The 25378-nt window shown below is 38.7% G+C and overlaps 1 protein-coding gene across 1 annotated transcript in view; it reads right to left on the minus strand.

The window, feature by feature from the left end:
- LOC149261058 (zinc finger chaperone zpr1-like) overlaps positions 1–25378 on the minus strand; it is a 335727-nt gene that overhangs the window by 40716 nt on the left and 269633 nt on the right. The window contains exon 15 of the mRNA XM_089421608.1: positions 12290–12381. Coding sequence (XP_089277734.1) covers positions 12290–12381 — 92 coding nt within the window. The remainder of the gene's footprint in view (positions 1–12289; positions 12382–25378) is intronic.

Below are 25378 nucleotides of genomic sequence, written 5' to 3' on the forward strand. Positions count from 1 at the left end.
TCAAAATGGTCTAGGTCGTCAAAAAGTCATCCCAGGCACAAATTGTAGAGCATGACCAAAGGATTCATGCCACAATGAATTTTTTCAATCAAAGCATCTGGTGGCTAGTTACAGTCTGATCAAACTTGGTCAACAATACATAAATGTTTCCAAGGGATTTTTAGGAAAAGCGTTGGGCAGAATTACACATGCATTACATCAAAATTGTTCAAATTGACGAGAGGAAGAAAACCTAGGTGTCAGAATTTTGAGATCAACTACAGTGTTGGAGATCATGTTGAAACTTGATGTTCTATGATGTAACAATTACTAGAAAAAATGAAACTCCTTCAAGTTGCAATATCAATTAAGCAATTGTAGATAGAATATACACCATATAAACCATATGCAAGATAAAAAAACAACCAAGAACACAATGAGACATAAAGAATTTAGGTCCAATGACCAGGGCAAAACCCACAAGGGGAAAATTGTTAAAATTATGCAACTGCAGTCAAATTCCACTTTGGACAGCTCATATGATGAAGATAATAATCGCAACAGGTTCCTCTTTTCGAGACAAGCAAAAGTTGGTTATTGAATTTATGTTCCCACTCATGTATATTAGATCAGGTCGGCCCTATGCATATGTACAATTGGACAGGTCGGCCTCAACATCAAGTGGACCCAATGTTTTAAAAACCGGAACCGGTGACCGTACTGGTCCACCTAATGAACCGAGTTTCGAACTGGGACTGCTCAAGTCTAAACAAACCGGTTTAATAAAACACATTAAATAATTAATTTTTAATGAAAAAAAAACTATTTTTAAGATTTAAAACCATGATTCCAAGCCAACATAAACAAAATATGCAAGGTTTTCTCATCTATATACCACGTAAAGGTGAATACATCAAAATGGCATCAAGTGCAATACATATCCGCAACAAAATACATAATCAATGAGGGTCTAAATGGCCTCTAGAGTCCGAAAACAATGCTCTAAGCTATGGGGTCACTGAACTACTACAAGTCTACATATTAGTGATCAACAACATGATCACTCCTCATCATGATCAAACTCATCACCACTACTAGACAAGAGATCATCAACATGAGCTACATAAATAATATGCCTCCGAGTTTGAGGACTCCTAAAACTCCTCTACAACTTTAGTAGTAGCAAAAATAGACATCAAAACTACAAATCACTGATCAACATGGTCACTCATGAAACTCATCATTGATTCAATGCTACTAGAAATACATAAACATCATCAACAAGAGATACATGAACATCATCTAGCTCAAAGTCTTCAGACTTGGATTGCTCAACCTTATAACATGATAGAAATTGAAAAGGTTTAACATGCCTAATCAATGATTTTGGTTTGAGTGAAGGGTTCATCTCCTCAACCTTATAATGTGGTAGAAAAAGATAAGAATGCCTAACCAGTTGTTTTCCTTTGAGTGAAGGGTGCATTCTTGTTAAGTCCATGGTAGAGGAGTTCAACAATCAGTACCACCAACATCAAAAAAGTTCAACAATCAATGCCACCATCATCAAGGTTCTTAAAAGGGTTCATGCTCTTGATCAAATGCCAATCTCATACCCTCACGCATGATAGAATCAAATGGAAACATTGCAAACCCCTAAACAATGAAATCCTGAAAACCATCAAGTCTAAATTTTGAGTGAAATCTAAAATTCTAGTCTCTGCATATGAAATCCAACGAGGTCAAAACCACTCTCAAACATCTTGAGTCATTTCATGGTAATGTTAAAAATTTAAGTAAAAAGATGAAAATGAAAATTAAGGGAAATGTCACTTTTACTTTAATAATTTAACATTACCATTAATTGCCAACAGTGTTAGGGTTGAGATGTGTCAGGAAAATGAGAGGGTAGGCATGTTTTTCTTGGAGGGACTATTTTTGGAGGAAAACAACCCCAAATTTCCCTCAAACCAGCGTCAAAACCCACAAAATGCATTTTTTGGGGGTTATAGTTGCCTTGGCAATAAACCAGCCAGTTAGTACCAGTTAGGGCAAAAAAAAGGTGACATGAGGAGGTAAATCGGGTTTTCAAGTTGATTTGACCCGGTGGGCTTGCTAACCGACCGGTTTGACCAGTTGCCGGTTTAGACCGGCCGGTTTTTAAAACACTGAGTGGACCCTCGTGGAAGCCTATAAATAGAAGAGACCGCAAGCTCATTTGGAAACATTTTGATCAAGCCATCTTCTCTTCTCTTCTATTGTCTTGGTTCACACAGGTCTGACAAAGAAAGTTCGCACAAGGGTCTGAAACTACAGGGTTGAAGCTCGCATGAATCTAGGGTTTCTGTTCTCGGTCACACACACGTAACTAAGTATTTTCGACACTAGACACATGCACAGAGTGGTCAAGGGTGCATCTGGGAAGTCTCAATTGCTCACACATAAGCTTGAAGGGAGAGACTAGGGTTTTTGAAGCAGATCGGACAGTTTGGTCCCAAAACGCACGCATAGAGTGGTCAAGGGTGCGACTGGGCAACCTTAGTCGCTCACACATTAGCCCGAACGGTGCATCTGGGGGTTTGAGGTAGATCTGAGTGTATTTGTCCCCAAATGCACACATACAGTTCACCAGGGAGCGTCTAGGAATGCCATAGTCGCTCACTCAACTCCTCCTCTATACGACCACAATTAAAAGATGAAATTTCAGTATTCCGAAGACTCTGCTCAGTGACAGCTGAGTTCAGCAATTGACTACAGATAGTGACAATACTTTACAGTCCTCAGAATCAGGGTTTTGAGTATAAGCATTATTAGGCTCATTATGGATGTCATTTTTTATTTTATTTTTATTTATTTTTTCTGGTTAGTTGCATAGACTAAGATATGGATCATTTTACACTCTTTTGCTTAAGCATTTGATGGCAATCTAAGAAGAAGAAGAATTTGCAAGGGTTTTCCCAATAGTGGGTTTTTCCCTGGTCTCGGACCAATCCTAGTCTCTATGTGTGCATGATTTTCTTCTATTGTTCATTTATGTTCCACTACATTGATGATAATGATGTTGTTCTTTCTACATAGTTGCATATGCTGATGAATAATGATATAAATCTGAATAATATAATGGTGATATGGGGTGAACTTAATGTGATAATGAAGAAATGCAATTATCCAAGCAAAGAACAATATAGCCCTATGAAAAATTAACAAAAACCCAAGTTGATTCTTCTTCTATTAGAAATCAATTATTTAGCAGAGAAACAGAATACAATCAGAGAATGAAGAAGTTCATCCAAATTTGAAGGTCTCTGATAGCAACAGCTTATGCAAACACTGAATCACTTTGGCTCACCAAGTTCTACTCTTACTCTCCAAGTCTCTCTCTCTCTCTTTCAATCCTTCTCTAGTCTCTCCAGCTCTCTCTTTCACAAGTTCAAAGTCTCCTATCACAATGCACAAGTGAGTAAGAGTGAAGATGAGAGACACATATATATAGGAGGAGCAAGGAGTTCGAGTCATGAAGGAGGGGTAACTCACATGCACAAGTGAGTAAGAGTGAAGATGAGAGACACATATATATAAGAGGAGCAAGGAGTTCGAGTCATGAAGGAGGAGTGACTAGCATGCCTTGAGGGAGAGTTACATATGCCATTTAGGGAAAAACACATGCCTTTGTAACTCATGCCATTAAGGGGGTACGCATGTCGTTGTAACTCATGCCATAAAGGTGTACACATGCCTTGAAGGAGAGAGTGTAACATAAGCATTGAAGAGTGCATAAGAGGAATCTTTTATGATGAATCTTTAAAGTGTGTAAGAGTGTTATGTGTTAGAAAATCATAAAGGCAGAAAGATTTTCTTATTCTTGATAATTACTTGTGATGTTTCTTATTATTATGATTCTTTATTTCTTCTTTCTTTTAGTTCATCAAGCAATTATCAAAGCAGCAACACATAAAACAATAGACACCAAATGTAGGCACTATGCCAGGGCAAAACCCCCCTCAAGGGGAAAACCCAGTCAAGGAATTCTTCCTTTCAATAGTATTCTTTGAGACTCTTCACCCTAGGCCAAGACAAGACCTTCCCTCCACACCAAGTTAGCCTCCCAGAATTTCGACCCCTTTCCAACAACTTCGACTAGGCAACAGCTTCCGGCAATAGAGAAACTTGGAAGACTTTGATCTCCCAATCGAGAACATGAAACAGAGAGAGAGAGGCACCAAAATTTCAATTTTTCCTTTCTCTTTAGACTTCTCCAAACTCGCACTAACTTCGGCTTCCCGGCAACAGAATTCACACTTTTCCCAGCTACAAGAGATATCAAACTTCTTGTGAGAGGGTGATGCTCCAAATGACTTCGACTAGCTTGTATCTATAGGCTTCTTGTGGGTCGAATTAGGGTCCCTAGGCCGACTTGGTGTAGAGGATACTTAAATCATATTTGACTTAATACTTAACCCTTTTACATGATTCAATAGCCCAAGAAGAGTCTCTTTAAAAGTACAATGGCTTTATTGACTCAGAATAAATCCTAGAAGTCCTCAATGGGGACTTTGACCTAAACAAAGTGAGCCAAGCATGAGACTCATGCTTTAATAAGTATTATTTTCTTTATTCTTTTGACAAGTACATTACATGATGACTCAAATACATTTTCCAACATTATGACGAGTCTTTAATGGGCATAAAAGAGTGTAAGAGGAGTGCAACAAATCCATTAAGAGAGGGGGGTATGAGTGGCATCAAGGAAAGAGAGAGATGCGAAGTGGCATGATTGAGTGCCAAGTAGGAAAGGTGACATGAATTTCTATTTTGATAACAATATTACGCTATCATAAGGATAATAATAATAATAATATTTATTAGAATAAAGCTAATATTACACTATCATAAGGATAATAATAATAATAATATTTATTAGAATAAAGCTATTTAGTGTTTAATGCTCATTCTTATTAGTTGTTTCTATTTTTATCTTTTTAGCATTTTCTTAGAAGAAACTGGTTGTTTCTATTTCCTAATAGAAACTTGATGTTTCTATTTCTTTAAATATCTCTGTATTACTTATTGAGCTTCATTTGCTCATGTAAATCAATTCAATACATTCATTGATTATGGTATCAGAGCTTAGGTATTTTTTCGAAATAATTTTCCATTATTTGGAAAATTTCGTGCTTCATTTCGAAATTGCTCTCTAGAAATCTGAATTTTTTTTGGGGGCGTCGTATTTGTTTTCCGCTAGAGTTTGACAAGCCTTGACAAAACACAACGGGAGGGTTTTGTTTTGTTTCTCGCTCAGTTGTTCGTGCCACAGCCGGATCGAATCTTGTCATAGACTTTCAAGTAGGATATAGACGCCAACCGCTTTGTATCTTCCAACATCCTACTACTTCGACGCCCGGCTTTCAGCCTTTCTCTCTCTAACAACTCGACAATATTTATTTTCTTTCTTCAGCATCGGGGAAATTGTTGGGCTCAACTGCTCTCTGTTCTGAGCTCGACTGTTGTCGGTCTTGCCCAGGCTGTCACGTCTCTACGAACTGATTCTATTTTAGTTAGCTGAGTTGGAGGAACCCGCACTTCCAGAAACCCCAGTCCGCTGCAGAGCCGCTAGCCACATGTTTCCATTTGCCTCGACTTACACAACGTTTTCATTCATTCAAAACGCCGAATTGCTTTCACGCAAAAGTGGTCGTGAGATTAAACAATTTGGAAATCACTCGTCGATGTTGGAGAGTTGACAACACGCCGTGAAAATTGGTTGAAGAGTGAGAACACAGTGATGTTCTTCACCGCAACCGTCTGTCATCTATAATGCAATCAGTCACACGATATTCCCTGAAAATTTGTGCATACATTTGGAGGCGAGCAGTTGGTATTGCATGGCAGAGGCACGTAATAACACGATGGAGGCAGTCTAATATCGTCAGACACTGTTCCGTGTGATGCGTCTGCAACATTATCAAAAGCCACCAGAATCAAAATTTCTACTCTCTACCTGTCTTTTGGCCATTTTTTAACTGCCCAACTCTGTTTTCTATGATTGCGTGCTTCAGCAGTGCGTTTTTTTTAAAGAGGTAGTACGCGTCATTTGCCAGGTTGAAGAAAGCAACCATTGAGCGAACTGAGGAGGGGTCGCACGTACGGAACCATGGATTTTTTTTCTGTTTGGCGTGATACAGGTATCATCTGTCCATAAAAATGACGACTTCTGGTTTTATTTTGCACCAGCACCTATCAGATTTTCTCCAAATCAATCAGCGTCTTCCTAGAAATCTGTGCCAGACTCCTTTGTTGTTTTCCATGTCTTGGGAAACGTGCAAATGGCCTCGCTAACCAATCTGATGTTGGAAGGCAATCAACGCTTTAATGGCACCAATTATAACATCTAGAAACAAAGAATGTTGACCATTTTTTAATATAGGCATCTTGACCAGCTCGTTCTAAACAAAGAGCTCCGTCTTGGTACAGCTGGTACTGATCAAGATAAGTTTGATGATCAAAATCGAGACGCTATTATGCTTCTCAAACTTTCTGTGACTGATGATCTATTACCGCAGATTCCTTCCAACAAGACAGTTGTTGAAATTTGGCAACATCTGAAGGAATTGCACGAGACATCTGACAAGAGCAGAGCTTTCTTTCTCAAGAATCAGTTGTTCTCCATCATGATGGACGAACATATGTCTTTACAAGAACATCTTAACAAGATTAAAGACATTCGATATCAGCTCGAAGCCATTGATCGGACCACGGAGGAAGAAGATATGGTAGTCATCACTCTAAAAAATCTACCAAAATCTTATAAGCACTTCATAGAAACACTCAACATTACCTCCACTAATGTTGATCTGAAGTTTTTGGAGCTATGCAACAACCTCATGCAGTAGAATCATTGGAAACAACAGGTTGGTAGTGGTGCCTCATCAACCTCCTTAGAAAATTCTTTTGCTGCCAAATATCAGTCCTTTCCGCAGAAAGGTTCTTCTTAGTTTTTTGATCCTGCTAGGAAGAAAAATGTGCAGTGTAATTACTGTCACAAATTCAGCCACATGAAGAAAGATTGCCAACAAACGATTGCTTTTGAACAGAAGAAACGGGGAGGGCCCCATCAGACAGCGAATGTTGCAGAACATTCCGAGCAGACAGAATCTGCCTTTAACACCTTTATGGCTAAAAGGTCTTCAGATCATGTCCAGTCTTCGGCCTAGTACATTGACTCTAGTGTATCACGCCATTTCTCTCATAGGCGTGACTGGTTTATTGACTTCTCACCTTTCAGTGATTCCATGGTATTCGGCGGAGGTGAAGAGTACACAGTGGTTGGCAGAGGTACAGTTCAGATCCAGTCTGGTGGGTGCACACTCATCTCCCTGAATGTGTACTATGTTCCTGGTATGGAAATTAATCTGCTCTCTGTCAGCGAGATTACGAGGAACTCTCCTCAGCTCGATGTAGTGTTCAGTGTGCACAAGTACTCCATTATCGATAGGGAGACTAGTCTTACAGTTGCTGCTGGCCTAGAGGATCATGGTCTATACAGGCTTCTTGACACTGGTGATTCTCCAAAAGTGGCTCTAGCTGCTCGTGTTTCTCCCATCAGCACTCTGTGGCATCAGTGATATGGGCATCTAAACATGCAGTATCTCTCTCAGCTCTCTCGGGAGGGACTTGTGTCAGGGTTACCTGATATTCAGACTCAGCAGTTGGGAGTATGTGGCGCCTGTCAAGCTGACAAGCAAGATCAATCTTCATTCAAGGATGGAGAATCTTGGCGCGCATCTAAGGTACTCCAGTTAATTCATGTTGATATTTGTGGTCCTACGCATACATCTTCTATTACTGGTTGCAAATATTTTTTGCTTATTGTATATGATTTCAGTAGAAAGATGTGGGTGTATTTTCTAAAATATAAATCTGATGTATTTAGTATCTTTCAGAAGTTTAAATCCTTAGTTGAAAAAGAGTCTGGCTATAATATCATCACTCTTAGGACGGATAACGGAGGGGAATTTTGTTCTTCTGCCTTCTCCAACTTTTGTGATACTCATGACATCAAACGTCAGTTAACTACACCCTACACTCCTCAGCAGAACAATGTTGTCGAACATCGCAACCGTACGGTTGTTGAAATGGCTCGTTCCATGTCACAACACAGGAATGTTCCGAACAAATTCTAGGCTGAAGCAGTATTTACTGTTGTCTATCTTCTTAACCGATCACCTACTCAGGTTGTTAAGGGGAAGACTCCCGAAGAGGTTTGGTCTAGCCGTAAGCCTAAGATCAGTCACCTCAAAGTATTTGGCTCAGTTGCGTATGTTTGGATTGCAGCTGCTAAGCACTCTAAGTTGGATTCCAAAAGCCAGAAACTCATGACGATAGGGTACAGTGATCATCACAAGGCCTATAGGTTGATAGGTATAGCCATTGGTCATCTTAGCTTTAGTCGTGATGTAGTATTTGATGAAGACAGAGGATTCTTTCAGTCTCCTCCTTCTGAGCAGTGTTTTGAGGATCAGCCTCACAGTGTTCTTCTTCCAGTAGCTCCACCTGATGGGAGGGATGATGCAGCATCAGTATTTGATGATGCACTACCTGAGCTTCCTCCCGAAAATAATCCTCCTCTTGCTGCTCCTATTGTTCTTGAGCCTTCTCCATCTCCTCCTGATATTGGTTCCTCTACTCTTCGGCCAAAATGATGGGCTAAAACCATTGGTGATCTCCGGGATAATGAGCTCCTTGAAGGTAGAACTTCTAGACATAAGATCAAACAACAGTATACAGTAAATTTTGCTCTTATGGTTAACCTGCACAGTATTTTTGAGCCTCAAACCTATTCAGAGGCTAAGGGTACACCTGAGTGGGAACAGGCTATGGAAGCTGAATTCCAGAGTCTTCAGAAGAATCACACTTGGACCCTTTCTGATCTTCCTGCAGGGAAAAAGCCCATTAGCTGCAAATGGGTGTATAAAGTGAAATACAAAGCAGACAAAACCCTAGACAAGTATAAAGCTCGCCTTGTTGCTCGAGGGTTCTCACAGAAGGAAGGCATTGACTACGAGGAGACCTTTGCTCCTACAGCCAAGATGAGTACCATACGGCTTGTCCTTGCCTTAGCAGCTCAGTTCAATTGGAAAGTCCATCAGATGGATGTAAAGAGTGCTTTTCTGAATGGTGACTTACAAGAAGAAGTCTACATGATGCAACCTCCAGGATTCAAGGTTGCCGGTCAAGAACAGAAAGTCTGTAGATTAGTCAAAGCACTCTATGGTCTAAAACAAGCTCCTCGGGCTTGGTACATGAAAATTGATTAGTATCTCACAGATCATGGTTTTCAATGGAGTCCATCTGATGCAAACCTGTATATCAAGCATACTGGTGATGATATTCTGTTTGTGGTTGTCTATGTGGATGACCTTATCATTACTGGCAGCTCAACACATTTGATCCATGGGATCAAACAGGATTTGTGCAGCACTTTTGATATGACAGATTTAGGACTTCTTCATTACTGTTTGGGGGTTGAAGTCTGGCAGACTGAGAACAACATCTTTCTCTCTCAGTCCAAATATGCCAAAAATCTTGTGGACAAATTCAGAATGCAGGATTGCAAACCTGCCACAACTCCTATGGAACCAGGGCTCAAACTTTTAGCTCAGTCATCCTCACCCCTTGTGGATGAAACTTTATGCAGGCAATTAGTGGGCAGCCTCATCTACCTTACTGCCACTAGACCTGAAATCAATTTTGCAGTTAGCTACATTTCCCGCTTCATGTCAGCTCCTAAGGTTGATCATTGGATAGCAGCGAAGCGTGTGCTACGTTATGTGCGTGGCACTCCTGATTATGGACTTCAGTACACTATAAGTTCCAATCCTATACTCAGTGGTTACACAGATTCTGACTGGGCCGGTTCAGTTGATGACCGTAAATCTACAGTTGGGTATGTGTTTAGTCTAGGATCCGGTGCTGTCACCTGGACTAGTAAGAAGCAGCAGGCAGTGGCTCTCTCCTCAACAGTAGCAGAGTATCGGGGAGCAGTTAAGGCATCTTGTGAGAAATTTTGGCTTCAACGTATGCTTGCGAATATGCATGTTTTCCAGACAGGTCCTATTCCCTTGTTCTGTGATAATCAGGGAGTGCTCAAACTTGCCAAGAATCCAGTCTTTCATGACCGAAAAAAGCATGTAGAAACCCATTGTCGCTACATTTTCCAACTTGTTGAAGACAGATCCATTCAGTTGCAATATGTTCCCACAACGGAGCAGCCCGCTGACATCTTCACTAAGCCTCTAGGTCTTGATAAGTTTGTAAAATTCAGAGGGTCTATCAGTGTTGTAAATAGATTGAGCATTAAGGGAGGGTATTAGAATAATGCTATTTAGTGTTTAATGCTCATTTTTATTAGTTGTTTCTATTTTTATCTTTTCAGCAATTTCTTAGAAGAAATTGGTTGTTTCTATTTCCTAATAGAAACTTGATGTTTCTATTTCTGTAAATATCTTTGTATTACTTATTGAGCTTCATTTGCTCATGTAAATCAATTCAATACATTCATTGATTAATATTAATGATGATATTGATGATTAAGTAAAAATTGAGTAATTAAGATTGATTACCAATTAAAGCAAGGTGATTTACTATTTTTGGAAAGTCATGCTTGAAATGATACACATGCCTTTCAATTTTTAGAAAGTCACTCTAGAATAGTCAAAAACGAGATTGTATTCAAGGAAATTCATCCCCTAGCTGCCAATTTTCAACAGATCAGACATAAGGGCAGAATGATGTGGCAGTCAAAGTGATGATGTGGCAATGTCCTAACAGATATGAAGAAATAGAGACAGGCCCAATACAGATCAAGGCATAGTAAGAAAAACCCATATTCCCATTTTTTGAGGGCTAAAGCTTTGGAGATATACCATTGTGGGCCCATTAGAATTGCTAAGTGAATATTTGATGGCAAGTCAAAGTCAAAAAATAGTCATTGGGCCAAATCTAGCCATTGGAGAAAGGTCTACTAGCCATTATTGTTGTATAAGAATATCCCTCGCAAGCCAAAGAGGGAAGATTATACTTGAGCTTAAGCAAAACCTTCTATTTGCTACAATAGGAAAGGCTTTGATTGTAACAAAGTGAAGCTTATCTCTTTTCACCATGTTCAAGTAAGTTCTTTCTGAACAAATGTACAGAGAGGGAAGGTCATCATAACTCACATATCAAATGTTATCCTTTACCTGTGTAGCTCAACTAAGAAATTCCCTAAACGCAAAGAAGGAAAGGACCCTTCTTGAGCATAATGAAGAGAATCCACATGTGGCTCACAAGTCGTAAAGACACAAAGGCAAATACCTTGTCCCATATGAATACAAAAGCTTACTAGTAAATCCCTTTGGGGTATGAAAGAAAAACAATAGCACATGTGCTTGTTAGCTTTTGGGGTTACTATAAAAGCGTTTACACCATTGTTGGGGTGATTCATGCAATGAGGGGTGCATGGTGTATGGATGACCCTTGGTTGTCCTCTAACAAACATACACATGGGAGGTGGTTTGCAATTGGATTGCTAGATCTTGCATGTGTGCTAATGTGACATTCTTTCTTCGAGCACTTGAGAACTATGAAGTGTGGTTCCTTCTTCATGATGGCCACATGGAGATAGGCTCCTTGCGATCTAGTCATTAGAACTAATTTTAGAACATGATTTCTTCTATTCTCAGCTCTCTTTTTTTCTCAACTATGTTTCTTTTATTAGCATATAGAAGGGCATAAGACGCTTATGCCCTTGTACCTTAGCAAAGCCAGATATATGTATCTCTCCTAGACTATTTGTTGTTTTCCCCACTTGTCGATAATGGGCATTAGTAAAACCAAACTATCAATCAATCTACCTACAATCCAGGCCAGATATGTGTGTCTCTCTTAAGCCTACTTGTGATTCCCCACTTGCTGATAATGGGAATTAGTAAAATCAATATATCAATCAACCTTCCTACCATCCATTTCAATGGCCTCTAACAATGCTTGATTAAAATCAAATGCCTCTTCCTACCTCAAATGAGTTAGTTACTAATAAAATGAACTTATATGGGCTTCTTCATAGATAATTGAATTGTTTCTGATATTTAAATTTTGCTCAGAACTTATTTTGGAATATAATATTTTAGTATTAAAAATTTTCCAGACTCTAGGTCAAGGAAATTTCTTTAAATGCTATATTTAATTAAATCATTCTGACTCATCAACATTCTGCTTTGTATCTACAACATGGTGCAGCTTTTAAGATGCAGATGCTAAGAAAGGGAATGAGTACCTTCATCAAGCGGGAATCAAAATCTTGCCACTTGCTCCGTTTCCATTCATCTGCACTATCACCAATACTAAATCCATGCACTCTCTTCAGACCTATAAAGCCACAAAATGAAAAAAAATGCATAAATGGTTCTTCTCATCAATAGAGGCATATAACATTTATGTGCTTTCTTATTGGTATTGATCATCGAAATCAGGATATATATAAAAAATACATCTATGTGCCTAATAAGGCAATCAAAAAGCTCAAACCAGTTTGCCAACTATATTTGGTGATTATCATCTTAGCAAGATGGAAATTCTACCAAGACTGTCAGTTGAGTTGGTTTTACGCCACATAATTCCCCACTGTAGTAGTTTAGTATTATGTAGAATTCTCAAAAGAGTTTGGATTCAAGCAAATTGTAAAACAGCCACTCACCAACTTCTTGCATACATGTAATTAAAGTTCAAAGAGGCATCCATGCAAGGATTTGAGATTTCAATTAAAGCGTTGTATCTGTTCAAGAGGACATCTAGAAAAGGAGTTCATATGCCAAGTTCCCCTACATAGTGCTTATTTCACAGTGAAATTGTTGAACATTATATAATTTAAGACATTTGGCTCACCACAGGCTTTTGTTTCTTGTGAGAGCCACGAGATACTATTATAAGCCAATACTCCACAAGGCAACAGAAACAAGTCTTATAACGCGCTAAGTACTTTCAGTCATTGTTACTGAAACACCCCACGGTCCCATATTTCTGTACCAAAAGCTGCCTTATTAGCAAGAACCCTGTCATTAGAACCCTTCTATGAGTCTCATAATAAATTCTAGGATATGAAGGAAAGTGTAATAAACATATAAATTAGGGAACAATTTAGGAGCAAAACTTCACCCATGGATGACATTAGGGAGCTCCAAAATTTGATTGGGTGAATGTTCTGTGCTGTAGGGCTTTTTATTGTTCACCCCCAATTTTTTTATAAAAATAAAAATAAAAATTATGTATAGAGGATTAGCCAATGTCTATTTATAAGGGAGAGGGAAAAAAATATTTTTGGCCCAAGACACTTGAAGCAGCAATCTTCACTCACCCGGATTCCAAAAAAGGGGATTTCTGGAAGAGATTTCAATCATTGTTACTGAAACACCCCATGGTTCCCAAATTTCTGTACATGCAATAGAATGGAAAGCGAAAAGCTCCCTCATTAGCAAGAACCCTGTAATTAGAACCCTTGTACGAGGCTCATAATAAACTCTAAGATATGAACATAGGAAAGTGTAATGAACATATAAATCAGGGAAAATTTTAGGAGCAAAAATCCACCCATGTATGACATTAGTGAGTTCCAAAATTTGATGGGTGAATGTTCTGTGCTTTAGTGTTTTTTTATTGTTTGCCCCCAATTTATTTATAAAAGTAAAATCTAAAAATTATGTATAGAGGGTTAGCCCATGTTTATTTATAAGGGAGAGGGAAAAAATATTTTTGGCCCAAGACACTTGAAGCTCCAATCTTCACTCACCCGGATTCCAAAAAAGGGGATTTCTGGTAGTGATTTCGATATCCCCATTTGGTATAAATTGGTCTTCATACTTTCAATTGCCCAATTTCATGGTAGGGGCATTTGGTATCTGAATGCAAACTTAGCATGATTGAGCAGAGCACCATTAAGCACAAATGGCAGCATCTGGAGCGTATCCAGACGAGGGTATTAGAATAGCAGAGCACCATTTAGCAGTCGCATAATACTTTGGCAGTGTTTAGGGGTATGTGGACACCACAATTTAATGGCAGCATCTGGAGGGTATTCAGGCGAGGGTAACTGAATAATATCCCTGTTGAAAAGTTTGATGTGTAAATAATATCTGATTTGTTCTTTTCATTGGTTGCTGTAATGATGCATTTAACCTGTGACTTGTTCTCATCTTCTGTTTCTTTTGATAGCTATTATGGTTTTAACATTTATTGTCTAAATATTGGAAGCCACCTGTGCTTCTTTTGAAAATGTGAAATACACAAGCAATTATGAAGTATATTTATTTTGGCTGATTGATCTTAAGCTATGTGTGGCGAATATTTATTTTTCAGTCTGATTTTTAAGAATCAAAGATGATTGAAAGTCATCCTACTGCAAATGAGAGTGAAGTAGGGTTACTGTAACACTTCTTCACAACTTTTCCCTTTCTTCATATAAAGTTTCTTGTGTCTACATCAACTAAAATCTCCCTTATTGATGAGATTTCCATATATTTATATGTATAAATTTTCAAGTCATTGTTGTTGAAAAAGGTACCAAGGGGGTGTTTCCTAGTGCTTTTTGCTTTAGCGTAGGAAAACATAAGAACCCACCTTTTTAGTGTGACTTTATGTGGTTATTGAAGCCATGTGACTTTTTAGTCATTTTATGAGGTACTAACAGTACATTGTACTTTATTATATTAAAGTGACTTTATGGGAAAAAAGTACATGGTACAAAAAGTTATTAAGGTGACTAGGAAGGTTCATTAATGAAGGGGGGGGCATAAGAGGGGGTCAATGTGAGATTAGATCTCCATGCTTTGTCAAGGAGAGCTGAGATCTAATCTCAACCCTTGATGTTAGGGATAAGGCTTCTCATCATTATGAGACTAAAAAAGAGGAAAAACACAAAGGAGAGATTCATTTTTCATGTGCAACTGTTGGAGAAGAGGAGAAGAGATGAGGAGGAGAAGGAAGGCTGAGATAGCAAGTTTGCTGAAGGACTAATTGATTGGTAGCAAAAAGAAGACCACTCTCAGGCCTGAGTTTCAAGGCTAAGATAATAGCATGCCACCCAAGATAAAGGCAGAGTTTTTAGTGTGCAAATCGAGGAAGAATCAGTGTGATTTTCAAGGGGCCGAGGGCGGATACTCAGCACATTTTTCGAGGCAAGCACAGGCCCAAAAATCGAGGAAATATCAGAGGTCTGTCACTGTGAAAATCTAGCAGAGATTCCTGTTATGAATAAAATATAAATATTATAATAATAAGGAATAGTTAATTAAATAGTAATTAGTTAATCAAGATTCATGTCCCAAAAGACATGACCATTCATGAAAGGGTCCCTGCCTAGGCATATAAAGCAAACCCTCATTTGTAACTCAATCATCTCATTTGTATTCAAATATTCTTCTATAATATATTATTGTCCTATCATGGATGTTTATATATTTCAGATCTTCTGCCGCATATACGAACTTTGTTCGTTACATTTGGTATCGGAACCACGTTCTTCGATCCCGGCCTTTGGCCATCAGCCCTTCGTCTATTGCCGTTGGAATTCAGTGTTTTAGCCACAAGAAGCTTTTGGAGGTTCTCCAGGGTCAATGTTCATTCAAAAAAAAAAATAATAATAATAATAAATAGAAAAAAAAATCATAAAAAATATATATTACTAAAAAAAGACTATTTATTTATTAAAAAAATGGAGAAAAAAAAAAATATATATATATATATATATATATATTTTTTTTTTAAAAAGAAAAAAGACGACAAAATCGGTCGACCTCTCCTCTCAACAAGCCGCAATCGCCTTCTGCAAATCAGCTGCAAACCCAACACATACAAACAGGTCAGCCCACCGTCGTTGCACGTTTGCAGCCACCGGTGTCATTGATCAAATTCGAACTTTGCCGTGCAGATCCTCCGCACCCGTTTTCTGCTATTGTTGTACCTGCCTACATCATCCCTTAACACCCGAACAATCAACCACAATTCACGTCGAACCACCAACAAACGCCTTGCTCCCATCTGCAACCGTTGCAACAAACTAACACGCCTAAGCCCAAAGTCACCACCTTGCTTCGCTTACCCTCAGCAAACCACACGGCCACCTACAACTCCATCAACAGGTCGTTGTTCTAAAGCATAGTCACACCATCAACGACCATGCTAACCTGGCCGGCCGAACCGTTTCCTAGGCCGAGTCATTGTTGGAAGGCCGAACTGTTTGATGCCATACATGTTGCTAGAAAAGGCTTCAAAGGCCCTACTATGCATGAGCTAAGGGGGTATCGTTTGCAGAAAGAAATTTTATCCATTAATGACTATTTGAAAGATTTCAAGGACTCATGGGCAAGAATAGGATGTACCATCATGTCAGATCGATGGACTGATCAAAAAAGTCGTACCATCATAAACTTTCTTATCTTCTGCCCACAAGGAACCATGTTTCTAAAATCAGTTGATGCATCTGATAAGGTAAAAGTTGGGAAATTGTTGTTTCAGCTATTGGATGAGGTTGTTGAGGAGGTGGGGGTGGCTAATGTTGTTCAAGTCATCACAGATAATGTCTCTATGTTCTTGCTGGTAAACTGTTAGAGGAAAAACACAAGACCATCTTTTGGACCCCATGTGTTGCGCATTGCATAGACCTCATGCTTTAGGATATTGGAAAATTAGATTGGGTCAAAACCACTATAGATCATGCCAAAAGCATAACAAAATTTATCTACAAGCATTCATGGATTTTGAACCTCATGAGGAAACACACAAGGGGCAGGGATATTATTAGGCCTGCCATCACTAGATTTGCTATTCATTTTTTGACATTGCAATCTATACTTTCACAACATAGAAACTTGCAAAAGATTTTTTCTAGTGAAGAAAGGTATCTAAGCCAATGGTCTCACAAATTGGAAGGCAAAGAATTAAAAAAGAAAGTTAATGAAGAAATATTTTGGAGAAAGTTAGCAGAGATTGTGAAGCTTGCTAAGCCACTAGTTAAGGTGTTGCGGTTGGTGGGGAAAGATTGGCTATGGGCTTCATTTATGAGGCTATGGATCAAGCAAAGGAGCAAATAAAGAGGGCATAAAAGGATAAAGTGGCTAAGTATGGGCCCATTTGGACAATCATTGATGAAAGATGGAACAATCAACTCCATCGCCCTGTACATGCAGCTGGGTATTTTTTGAACCCATGGTATCATTATAAAGCTAAGGCGACAGGAGCTTTGAGGGGGGAGGTTAGAGATGGACTGATTGACTGCATTGATCACATGATCCCATTGGAGTGTGATCAGTTGGAGATACACCGACAGGTCACAACCTTCACCAATGCCTCAGGTACCTTTGGGAAGAACCTAGCAAAGATTGCAAGGGAAGCAGATGAGCCAGGTAAACAAAAATTTCAATTTTCAAATTCTTAATACTTATTTTGTTAAATTGTTTATAATTTGAAAGTTGGATATAATTTGTAATTTTGTTGAGCTAACTCATTACACTCCTATGTTTTTTGCAGCACAATGGTGGGAGGCTTTTGGTAGCCATTGTCCTGAATTGCAGAAGTTTGCAATTCGTATTTTGAGTCAAACTTGCAGTGCTACTGGGTGTGAGCACAATTGGTCTGTCTTTGAGAGGATTCACACAAAGAAGAGAAACCGTTTGGATCAAAAACGGTTAAATGATCTAGTCTATGTCCAATACAACCTCCGGCTCAGACGCAACCAATTGCTAAACAAAAGACCTGATTCAGATCCCATTGTGTTGGAAGACATTGATCCAACATCAGATTGGGTAGTGGAGAGTCATCCAACAGAGTTTGCTTCTGATGAGGATATGGATTATGAATTACAGACGATAGCATCACTTGAACATAATGTTCAGTTGAATGCAAATCCTGATCCACTTGTACCAGCCTCTCACAACCAGCAAGTCCTCCAGTTGCAGGCGTTTCCTCTGCTCAGCCACGACAGAAGCGCATATCTCATCTATCTCAACTTGCATCTGCTCCACAGCCTGCTAGTGCTACCACTTCTACAGTTGCAGTTGGAGATGATGAGGAGGAGGAGCCATGGGGTCCCCTTTCTGACCCTGATGATGATCCAGAGATTGATCCACATGATCTTGGCTCCTCTGGCAGTAGCCAGTAGTACTGGTCACAGTTTACTTTTGTTGTAGAGGCCATTTTTAGCCTCCTTGGTTATCTATTTTTGTTTTGATCTCTATATCATGATTCATGATCATGCATGTATTGGACAGTGCACTGGGTGCCATTTTGATATAATGGATATATTCATGAGCCTACTTTGATCATATGTTGTCTTCTGTCTATATTCTAATGTTGTGTGTTTGGAAACATGAATGAAAATCTTAAGATTATGTTTTTTATAAAAAAAAAAAATATTTAATGTATTTTTTACAACGACCGAGTCGATATGGAGTCAAAGTCGGAGTTGGAGTTGACCCTCGGCCGAGTCGGAGTCTGAGTCGAAGTTTTAAAACAATGGTTGCGGCTACCAATTGCTGCCATTAACATCGCTGCATACAACCAAACCCAAAAATTGCAATTAGTCAACGGTCGATTCAACTAAACTCTAGAACTGTTTTACACCTTGTTCAAGGTTTCAAAACCGTACACCAGACACCAAATAAAAATTGTTGTCTTCCTTACAGTGTTGGCATATACAGTTTACCAGCTGAGCCACGAATCTAGCCGTTCACCTTCTAAATTTTGGTGGTCGACTATACATATGATGCCACTGCCCATACATTCAAACACCATACCAAATCGAACAAGGTCGTTTGGTGTTTCAGAATTAGACTAAGGAAATATATATATATATATATATATATATATATATATATATATATATATATATATATATATATATTATTTATTATAATTTATATAAAAAAGGATTATTTATTAAAGAATATAATTTTAAAAAAACTATATATTTGATTAAAAAGCGATAGAAGAGTTTGAGAACTATTTTAAGTTGAAACAAAAAAAAAAAATGGGTGGCAATTCCAAGTTATTAAAAAGAATTAAAAATACCAATAAAGATTATAAAATTGAAAAGGGATCTATTCTAAGGAAAGAGAAGCAACTTTAAAAGTGAAGCTAGTGGAATATATAAATTATATTTTAATTATACTAAAAGTCGTAAGGGGTATTACACTCCTAAAGTTATAAAAGGGCAAGTATTATTAAAAATAAAAGGTGAAAAGTAAATTGAAGCTTTTTAAAGGAGAAGGAATTATTATAGATTTATTATTAAAGTTTTGAAGGGTTATTATTAGGGTGACTAAAAATTCATGTGGCCAAATACTCACTAAAAGACAAAAGTGAAGAAAAAACAAAAAGATGGCGTCCACAAGAAGCAGTGGTTTTTTTTCAAAATGTCTATTTTGTTCAGAGGGATATTTTAATTGTCAAGAGTCATTCCGAAATCAAAATGTGGTTTGCAGAAAATGTTACAAGACTTTTACCTTAGTCGAATCTCTAAGTGATGCACAAAAACAATCAATCGCAAGAGATATAGAACAATTAATGGCAATATTTCAGCGACAACATGCAGATTTTAATAAAGAAACAAAGAAAATGGAATCCAAATTGCAAGTGGAACGCTCATCATCACTCCTACAAAACAATCTAATCTAGTGTACCAAGAAAGTGCAGTTGGAAGATCAAGAGAAAGACAAAATAACCGAACTTCAGCAAAACAAGAAAGCGTTACAATAGAAATATGAAAATCTCATGGATATGCATTACAAAGAAGTAATGGAGAATGACAAAGAAATTTCTCGCCTCAAGGACCATGTTGAAATATTAATTGCACAAGTCAAAAAGACTAAAGTCACAAAGAAGGAACTCAAGAAGCACCTATCCGTACAAGAAGAGAAAAATTTACGTTTAAAGAACCTTAATAAAAACATATTAGAACAAATCTAAAGTTTAAAAGATGAAGAGAAGGATATTAAGGCTAAAGTCAACAATTCAGAGAACGAAGAACTTTCACTTCTAAGGAATCATAATCAAAACCTTCTTACGCAAATAAAGAAGCTTAAAAGTGACAAAAACTCGCTAAAAGACAAGTTAGAACAACTTACTCAAGAAGAAGTATCGAAATCCCTAGTCGTAACACTCCAATTTGAATATAAGGGAACAAATATTGATCCATTCAATACCATAATTCAAGAAGAGGATAAACCAATAGAAGCGAAGAGTTACTCAGAAGTTGTAGTTCAAGCAATGGAAATTCCAAGTGAAGATTTCACAATTAATCAAGCGACTTTTGTACCTAAAAGAAATCAGATTCCTTCAATAAACCACGAAATTACCACAAGCAAATTGAGGGATCACATCACAAGAACTCCTTATCGGCATCCAAATTATAAAAGCAAATATCTCAACCAGAAACAAGTGACTTATGTTCCCAAGAACGTCGATGTCACCATAATTCAATCTTGTGATCCAAATCCATCTCAAGTTCTCAGTAACCGCAAGGTTCTAGATAAGACTGATTTAGGATGGTCCTTCTCAGTGCAACAATTTTGTTTATCTCTTAAAAGATCCTATCATCTTGTATCAACGAAAATGACAACTCCAAGAATTTGAAGATTTCCGAAAGATGCGAAAAGATTAAAAGAAAAAGAAACAATTGAGGACAACGCTTTTTGAAGAGGAAGGCGATGTTATGAATAAAATGTAAATATAATAATAATTAAGGAATAGTTAATTAAATAGTAATTAGTTAATCAAGAGGCATGTCCCTAAAGACACGACCATTTATGAAAGAGTACCTTCCTAGGTATATAAAGCAGACCCTCATTTGTAACTCAATCATCTCACTTGTATTCAAATATTCCTCTATAATATATTATTGTCCTATCATGGATGTTTATATATTTCAAATCTTCTGACGTAGTCTGCTGCGTATACGAACTTTGTTCGTTACAATTCCTCATTTGACAACGCATATTTCGAGGGAGAAATTTGCTGATAGAAGGCACAAAATTTGAGGCTTGAAGTTAGACTGACAAGCACAAATTTTGGTGGTCAAAGAGCTAACTGTGGCAAGATTTATGAGGCAGGAAAGTATGGACAGTGGCATGCATTCCCAGGCAGAGATTGCTGGACTCTGCACGAACTTCCAGAAAGTGGCTGGGCAATATTCTGGAAGAAAAGGAAGATAAGAACCCGTGTATTTAATGTTGTGTAAATTTCTTTGAGATAAAAGCAAATAAAACTCTTCTTGAAACTGGTTTTCCCTTTGGGGTTTCTCCAGCATCGTGTTGACCAAAAATAAGTGTCCAAAATTTATGTGCATGCTTATGAATATTTTTTATCAGCTGAAAGTGAAAGTAAAAAAGTAGTGGTAGTCAAATCTCATAAGACAAGAGTTCATATGCAGTTCCTACGATCCACGACTACTGGGTGCTGCACTTAATCTATCTTTTTTGCACGCTTACGCGCCGACCCATTTCATGTGAGTTCTGTTTCAGTAGCAATTTCATATCCATGTTTAAATCAACAATTAACCATGGGATGTGGGCATTAAACATAATGAGAAAAAGAAATTGAAACTGGGGTGGGCTACAAGACATAAAATTTCTACATGGTATAATGGCACCAGTGAACCTATAGCTGATAAATAGTGACCAGCAAGCATAAACCAACCCATATACCAGAGATATGTGGTTGAGAGGGAGAGTGGCGACTTATTTTCAATGATTGGAAGTTGTGTTGGATGAGAGGGTCAAATGGCTATCAGTTCGAGGGTGGAGGATAAGTTAAGTGGTGCTGAAAATTTTGGTCCCTGGATAGAGAGGATAATCTTGTTGCTTGAGTTTGAGTTGTGGGATATTGTAAAGAGTGCATTATAACCACCCATTGATCTTGTTCAATTGACAGAATTCAACGAGCACAAGGTAAATTTTAAGATGATCCTTCTAGATGCAGTGAAAGACCACCTTATACCTCATGTATCGGGGAAGAAGTTTCCCTGTGAGATGTGGGAGTCCCTAAAAACACTTTACCAGAGCACTAATGAGAACAAGAAGATGGTGTTACCTGGGAAACTAAGAAACACCAAGATGACCAAGACTGACATAGTAACCTCATACCTTACCAAGGTCAAACAAGTGAGAGATGAGTTGGCCGCAATGGGAAAGGTTATCCCTAATGAGTAGTTCGTAAGGACGATACTGAGTGGTTTTCTTAAGAAATGGGATGGATTCACATATGGCATTGTTCGTAGAAATCATCTTCCAAATTGAGGGAGGATGTGGGATTATTTCATCTAGGAGACCAGGAGGAGTGCCAAGAGTGGTGTTAGCTACCACCAGTGGATGACTCCCAAAGGAGAAATTTTTCTCCTATATTGTCTTCAATCAGCGGCTAGCAGCGCCTTGTAACCCCCAGATAGCTCGATGCACCAACATCTCTACCACCTGAGCCACCATTATGTGCCCTCACCCATTCTGTCATGATCGTATGTTTGAAGGTGGGTCTTCTAATCCTGAAGGTATGGATTTTCATTATGTAGTTGGGTATTTTTGCTTATTATGGACACATTTGGACATGGATTAGTAGCAGGATTCAGCGAAAAGAATGGGCTTGGTCTATACTCTTGTCCCCTTGTCCAATTGGGTGGTTAGTCTTGTATCCTAGTCCCATGGGATCTCCTCTATTGGCTACTAGCTTTAGGAATGACACTACATGGGAAACCCTGATTTTGGTTGTGTGGCCCCACTTCCCGACGCCACATACATCACTCCCCTCCGCTCATTATAGCCCATTTCCACATATTTCCCATCTAGGTCCACATTTTTCCATTAGGTCCACAAGGAGTTAGCCTCCCCCTCCCCTTGTCCACACGTTGGGTCGAACCTAAAATGATGTCCAAGAGGTTGATGCAGCTAAAAGAATAAAAAGCATTATACGACCACTCTCAACAGGAAATGTACCATAAAATGCAAAAGATGGTCAGGACATACAAATTCAGCACGTGGGCAAAAGCCAACATGAGCTCTACCCCTTATAATTATGGCCATCACCCTGGTTCCTATGGCCCCTATATGAGCCCTCTGCATCATTAAGGAACCCATGATTGTTCTAACCATTGGTGGGTGATGAACTACCCAACCTTAAGGGGGTGATCACTGCTTTATCTTACACATCATGCTCTCATTCCTTAGAGCCCCGAGCAGTTATAAAAAGAAAATTCAATAAAAGGCAAAAGGCATATGAAGAAGGGTGGAAAAACAAAGGTCGAGGTAACTCATGTACCATGATTGCTCCCTCCTTCTATATACCCATGTGTGGGCTTCCCTCATTATTGTTGCCCTTGTACCATGGCATGTGGCTTGGAGCCTTCCCCTAATGTCACAATCCATTCCATCATTATGTCACATGACACTTGCCATTTGAAGGATGTACCATGGACCTGTCACTCCCTTAGAGGCTAAAACCACCTCATAGGGTCCTTGATTAACCTCTTCCTTGCACTTGGGGAAATCTGTACATTCTAAAGCCCATTATTGAAGGGCATGCCACTATGAAGTGTCCACTTGGTTCCATGATTTGTAAGCTCATTTACTCAATTGCACTAATGAAATGTTGTGCTGGAAGGTGAGGAGACGCATTGGATCTTATACAGGATTGTAGGTGGGTCTTCATCCTAGGGTTTGGTCCCCCTATACGAGATCCAAACCCAACAGAGGGTCTTAATGGCACTTGCAGGTGAGTGTTGAGAGCCATGGGCCTCCATTATAGCAAAGAGTAGATAGTCATGCCATGGGATTCTTCAGCACCATTCATTGCTTGCCTGTGTCCCATTTGTTCATTGATGATGATGCACTAGACCACATTGCGCAGCCAACTACACACTTGGCAAATTATCCAGGGCTCCTGATGGGGTTTTGTCTCACCTAGAGAGATAAGGGAGGACTTGCATCGTTGCCTCAACCCTTACAGAGGGAGCACATGCTTGTTCGATTTAGTTGGAGACCCATGAGGATGTTCTTTGTGCCCCCACAGCCAATTGGGAGCACCACAGGTCATTTGCTTGGAGATCAAGGGGTCACCCCCTTCATCACTATTATTGGAGCCCTCCTATTCATTATGGCACATGAGGGACCTCATTTGGCCTTTAAACGGCCCTTCTAGCTACCTTTCTACCATTTCAGCCCTCTTGAGAGGTTAATTATTATTATTGTGGAGCTATTTGGTGGGTTTGTCACCAGAGTATTGTTATTTTGCACATTATTTTATTTTAGGGGCATCATTAGGCTAAATTAGGCGAGGATTGTATAACTATAAGAGAGGTGTTCTCTCTCAACGATCATCACTTGGATTTGGGATATCTCTCTCTAAAGAATTCGAACCCGTGATTGTGGAATGATTTTGGATGATGAAATGCATTTTGATGTGTGGAAAGTTTTCGCTATCTCTCTTGGAGCTTCTCTTTGGCAAGATTGTGGATGGATATATTCTTCTTTGTCTTGTAAGTGCAATATAATGTTATATTTTTGTTTTAATGGATGTCTAATGCATGGAATTATTTTCTTATGGTGAAATAATGTGCCCTAATTAATGCGAATTAGTGGAATCATTGAAACTATTGGAGATTTTTGCATGTGTTACTCATCGAACAAGGAATGAATGAATGTTCCTAGGGGACAATTTACATTTGCATACTTGAAACTCCATAGCAATTGCCATCGAAGTGTAAAAGTCTAAAGTTGTCATGTAGTTGCATCCATAGATAGTGAAGTTGCTTCTTTAGGCCTCCTTGAAGAGCGAAGTTCCTAAATCTTGATCATTTTGATTCCAATCTTACCAATAGCCAACCATTGGTCCTAGATCCTTGGTGATCACATTAACTTAATGAAATATCATTCTTTCACCTATTTTCTTCCTCTTTTCTCTGTCTCTCCAAGCATAAGGAGATTTTCTAGGGCCTGGTGCAAAATTTTACGGAGGAATTTTAGGTTTTTGTCCAAACAAGTTTCTTCATTTATGTCTCCTCTAGGCATCCTCTAGTTTTGAACGAATTTCGACAGTGGAATTTCAAATAAATTGATGCCCTAGCTATCACACCAAGTGGGAACCCTTGAAGTTGCTTTCACTTCGGGATTTCTTGAAGGTTTGCACTTTGTAGTCATCATTCAAAACATTTTCTCTTAACTATAGGTGATCATTGGAGGAGCCTTTACCACGGTATATCTCTCAACCCTTGGTCCCTTATAGTATTTCTCTCAAGGGGTTTTTCGTGGAAAGTCGCCCTCGGGCTTCTCTTAAAGCTCACACTTTAATTGAATTTTTCCACTAAATGAGCTATCCTTGCCTCACTTTGAAA

This window comes from Pinus tabuliformis, chromosome 6 (assembly GCF_031772625.1).
Source record: "Pinus tabuliformis cultivar Carrire ecotype Pingquan chromosome 6, CPIR1, whole genome shotgun sequence".
In the NCBI taxonomy this organism is placed as follows: Eukaryota; Viridiplantae; Streptophyta; class Pinopsida; order Pinales; family Pinaceae; genus Pinus; species Pinus tabuliformis.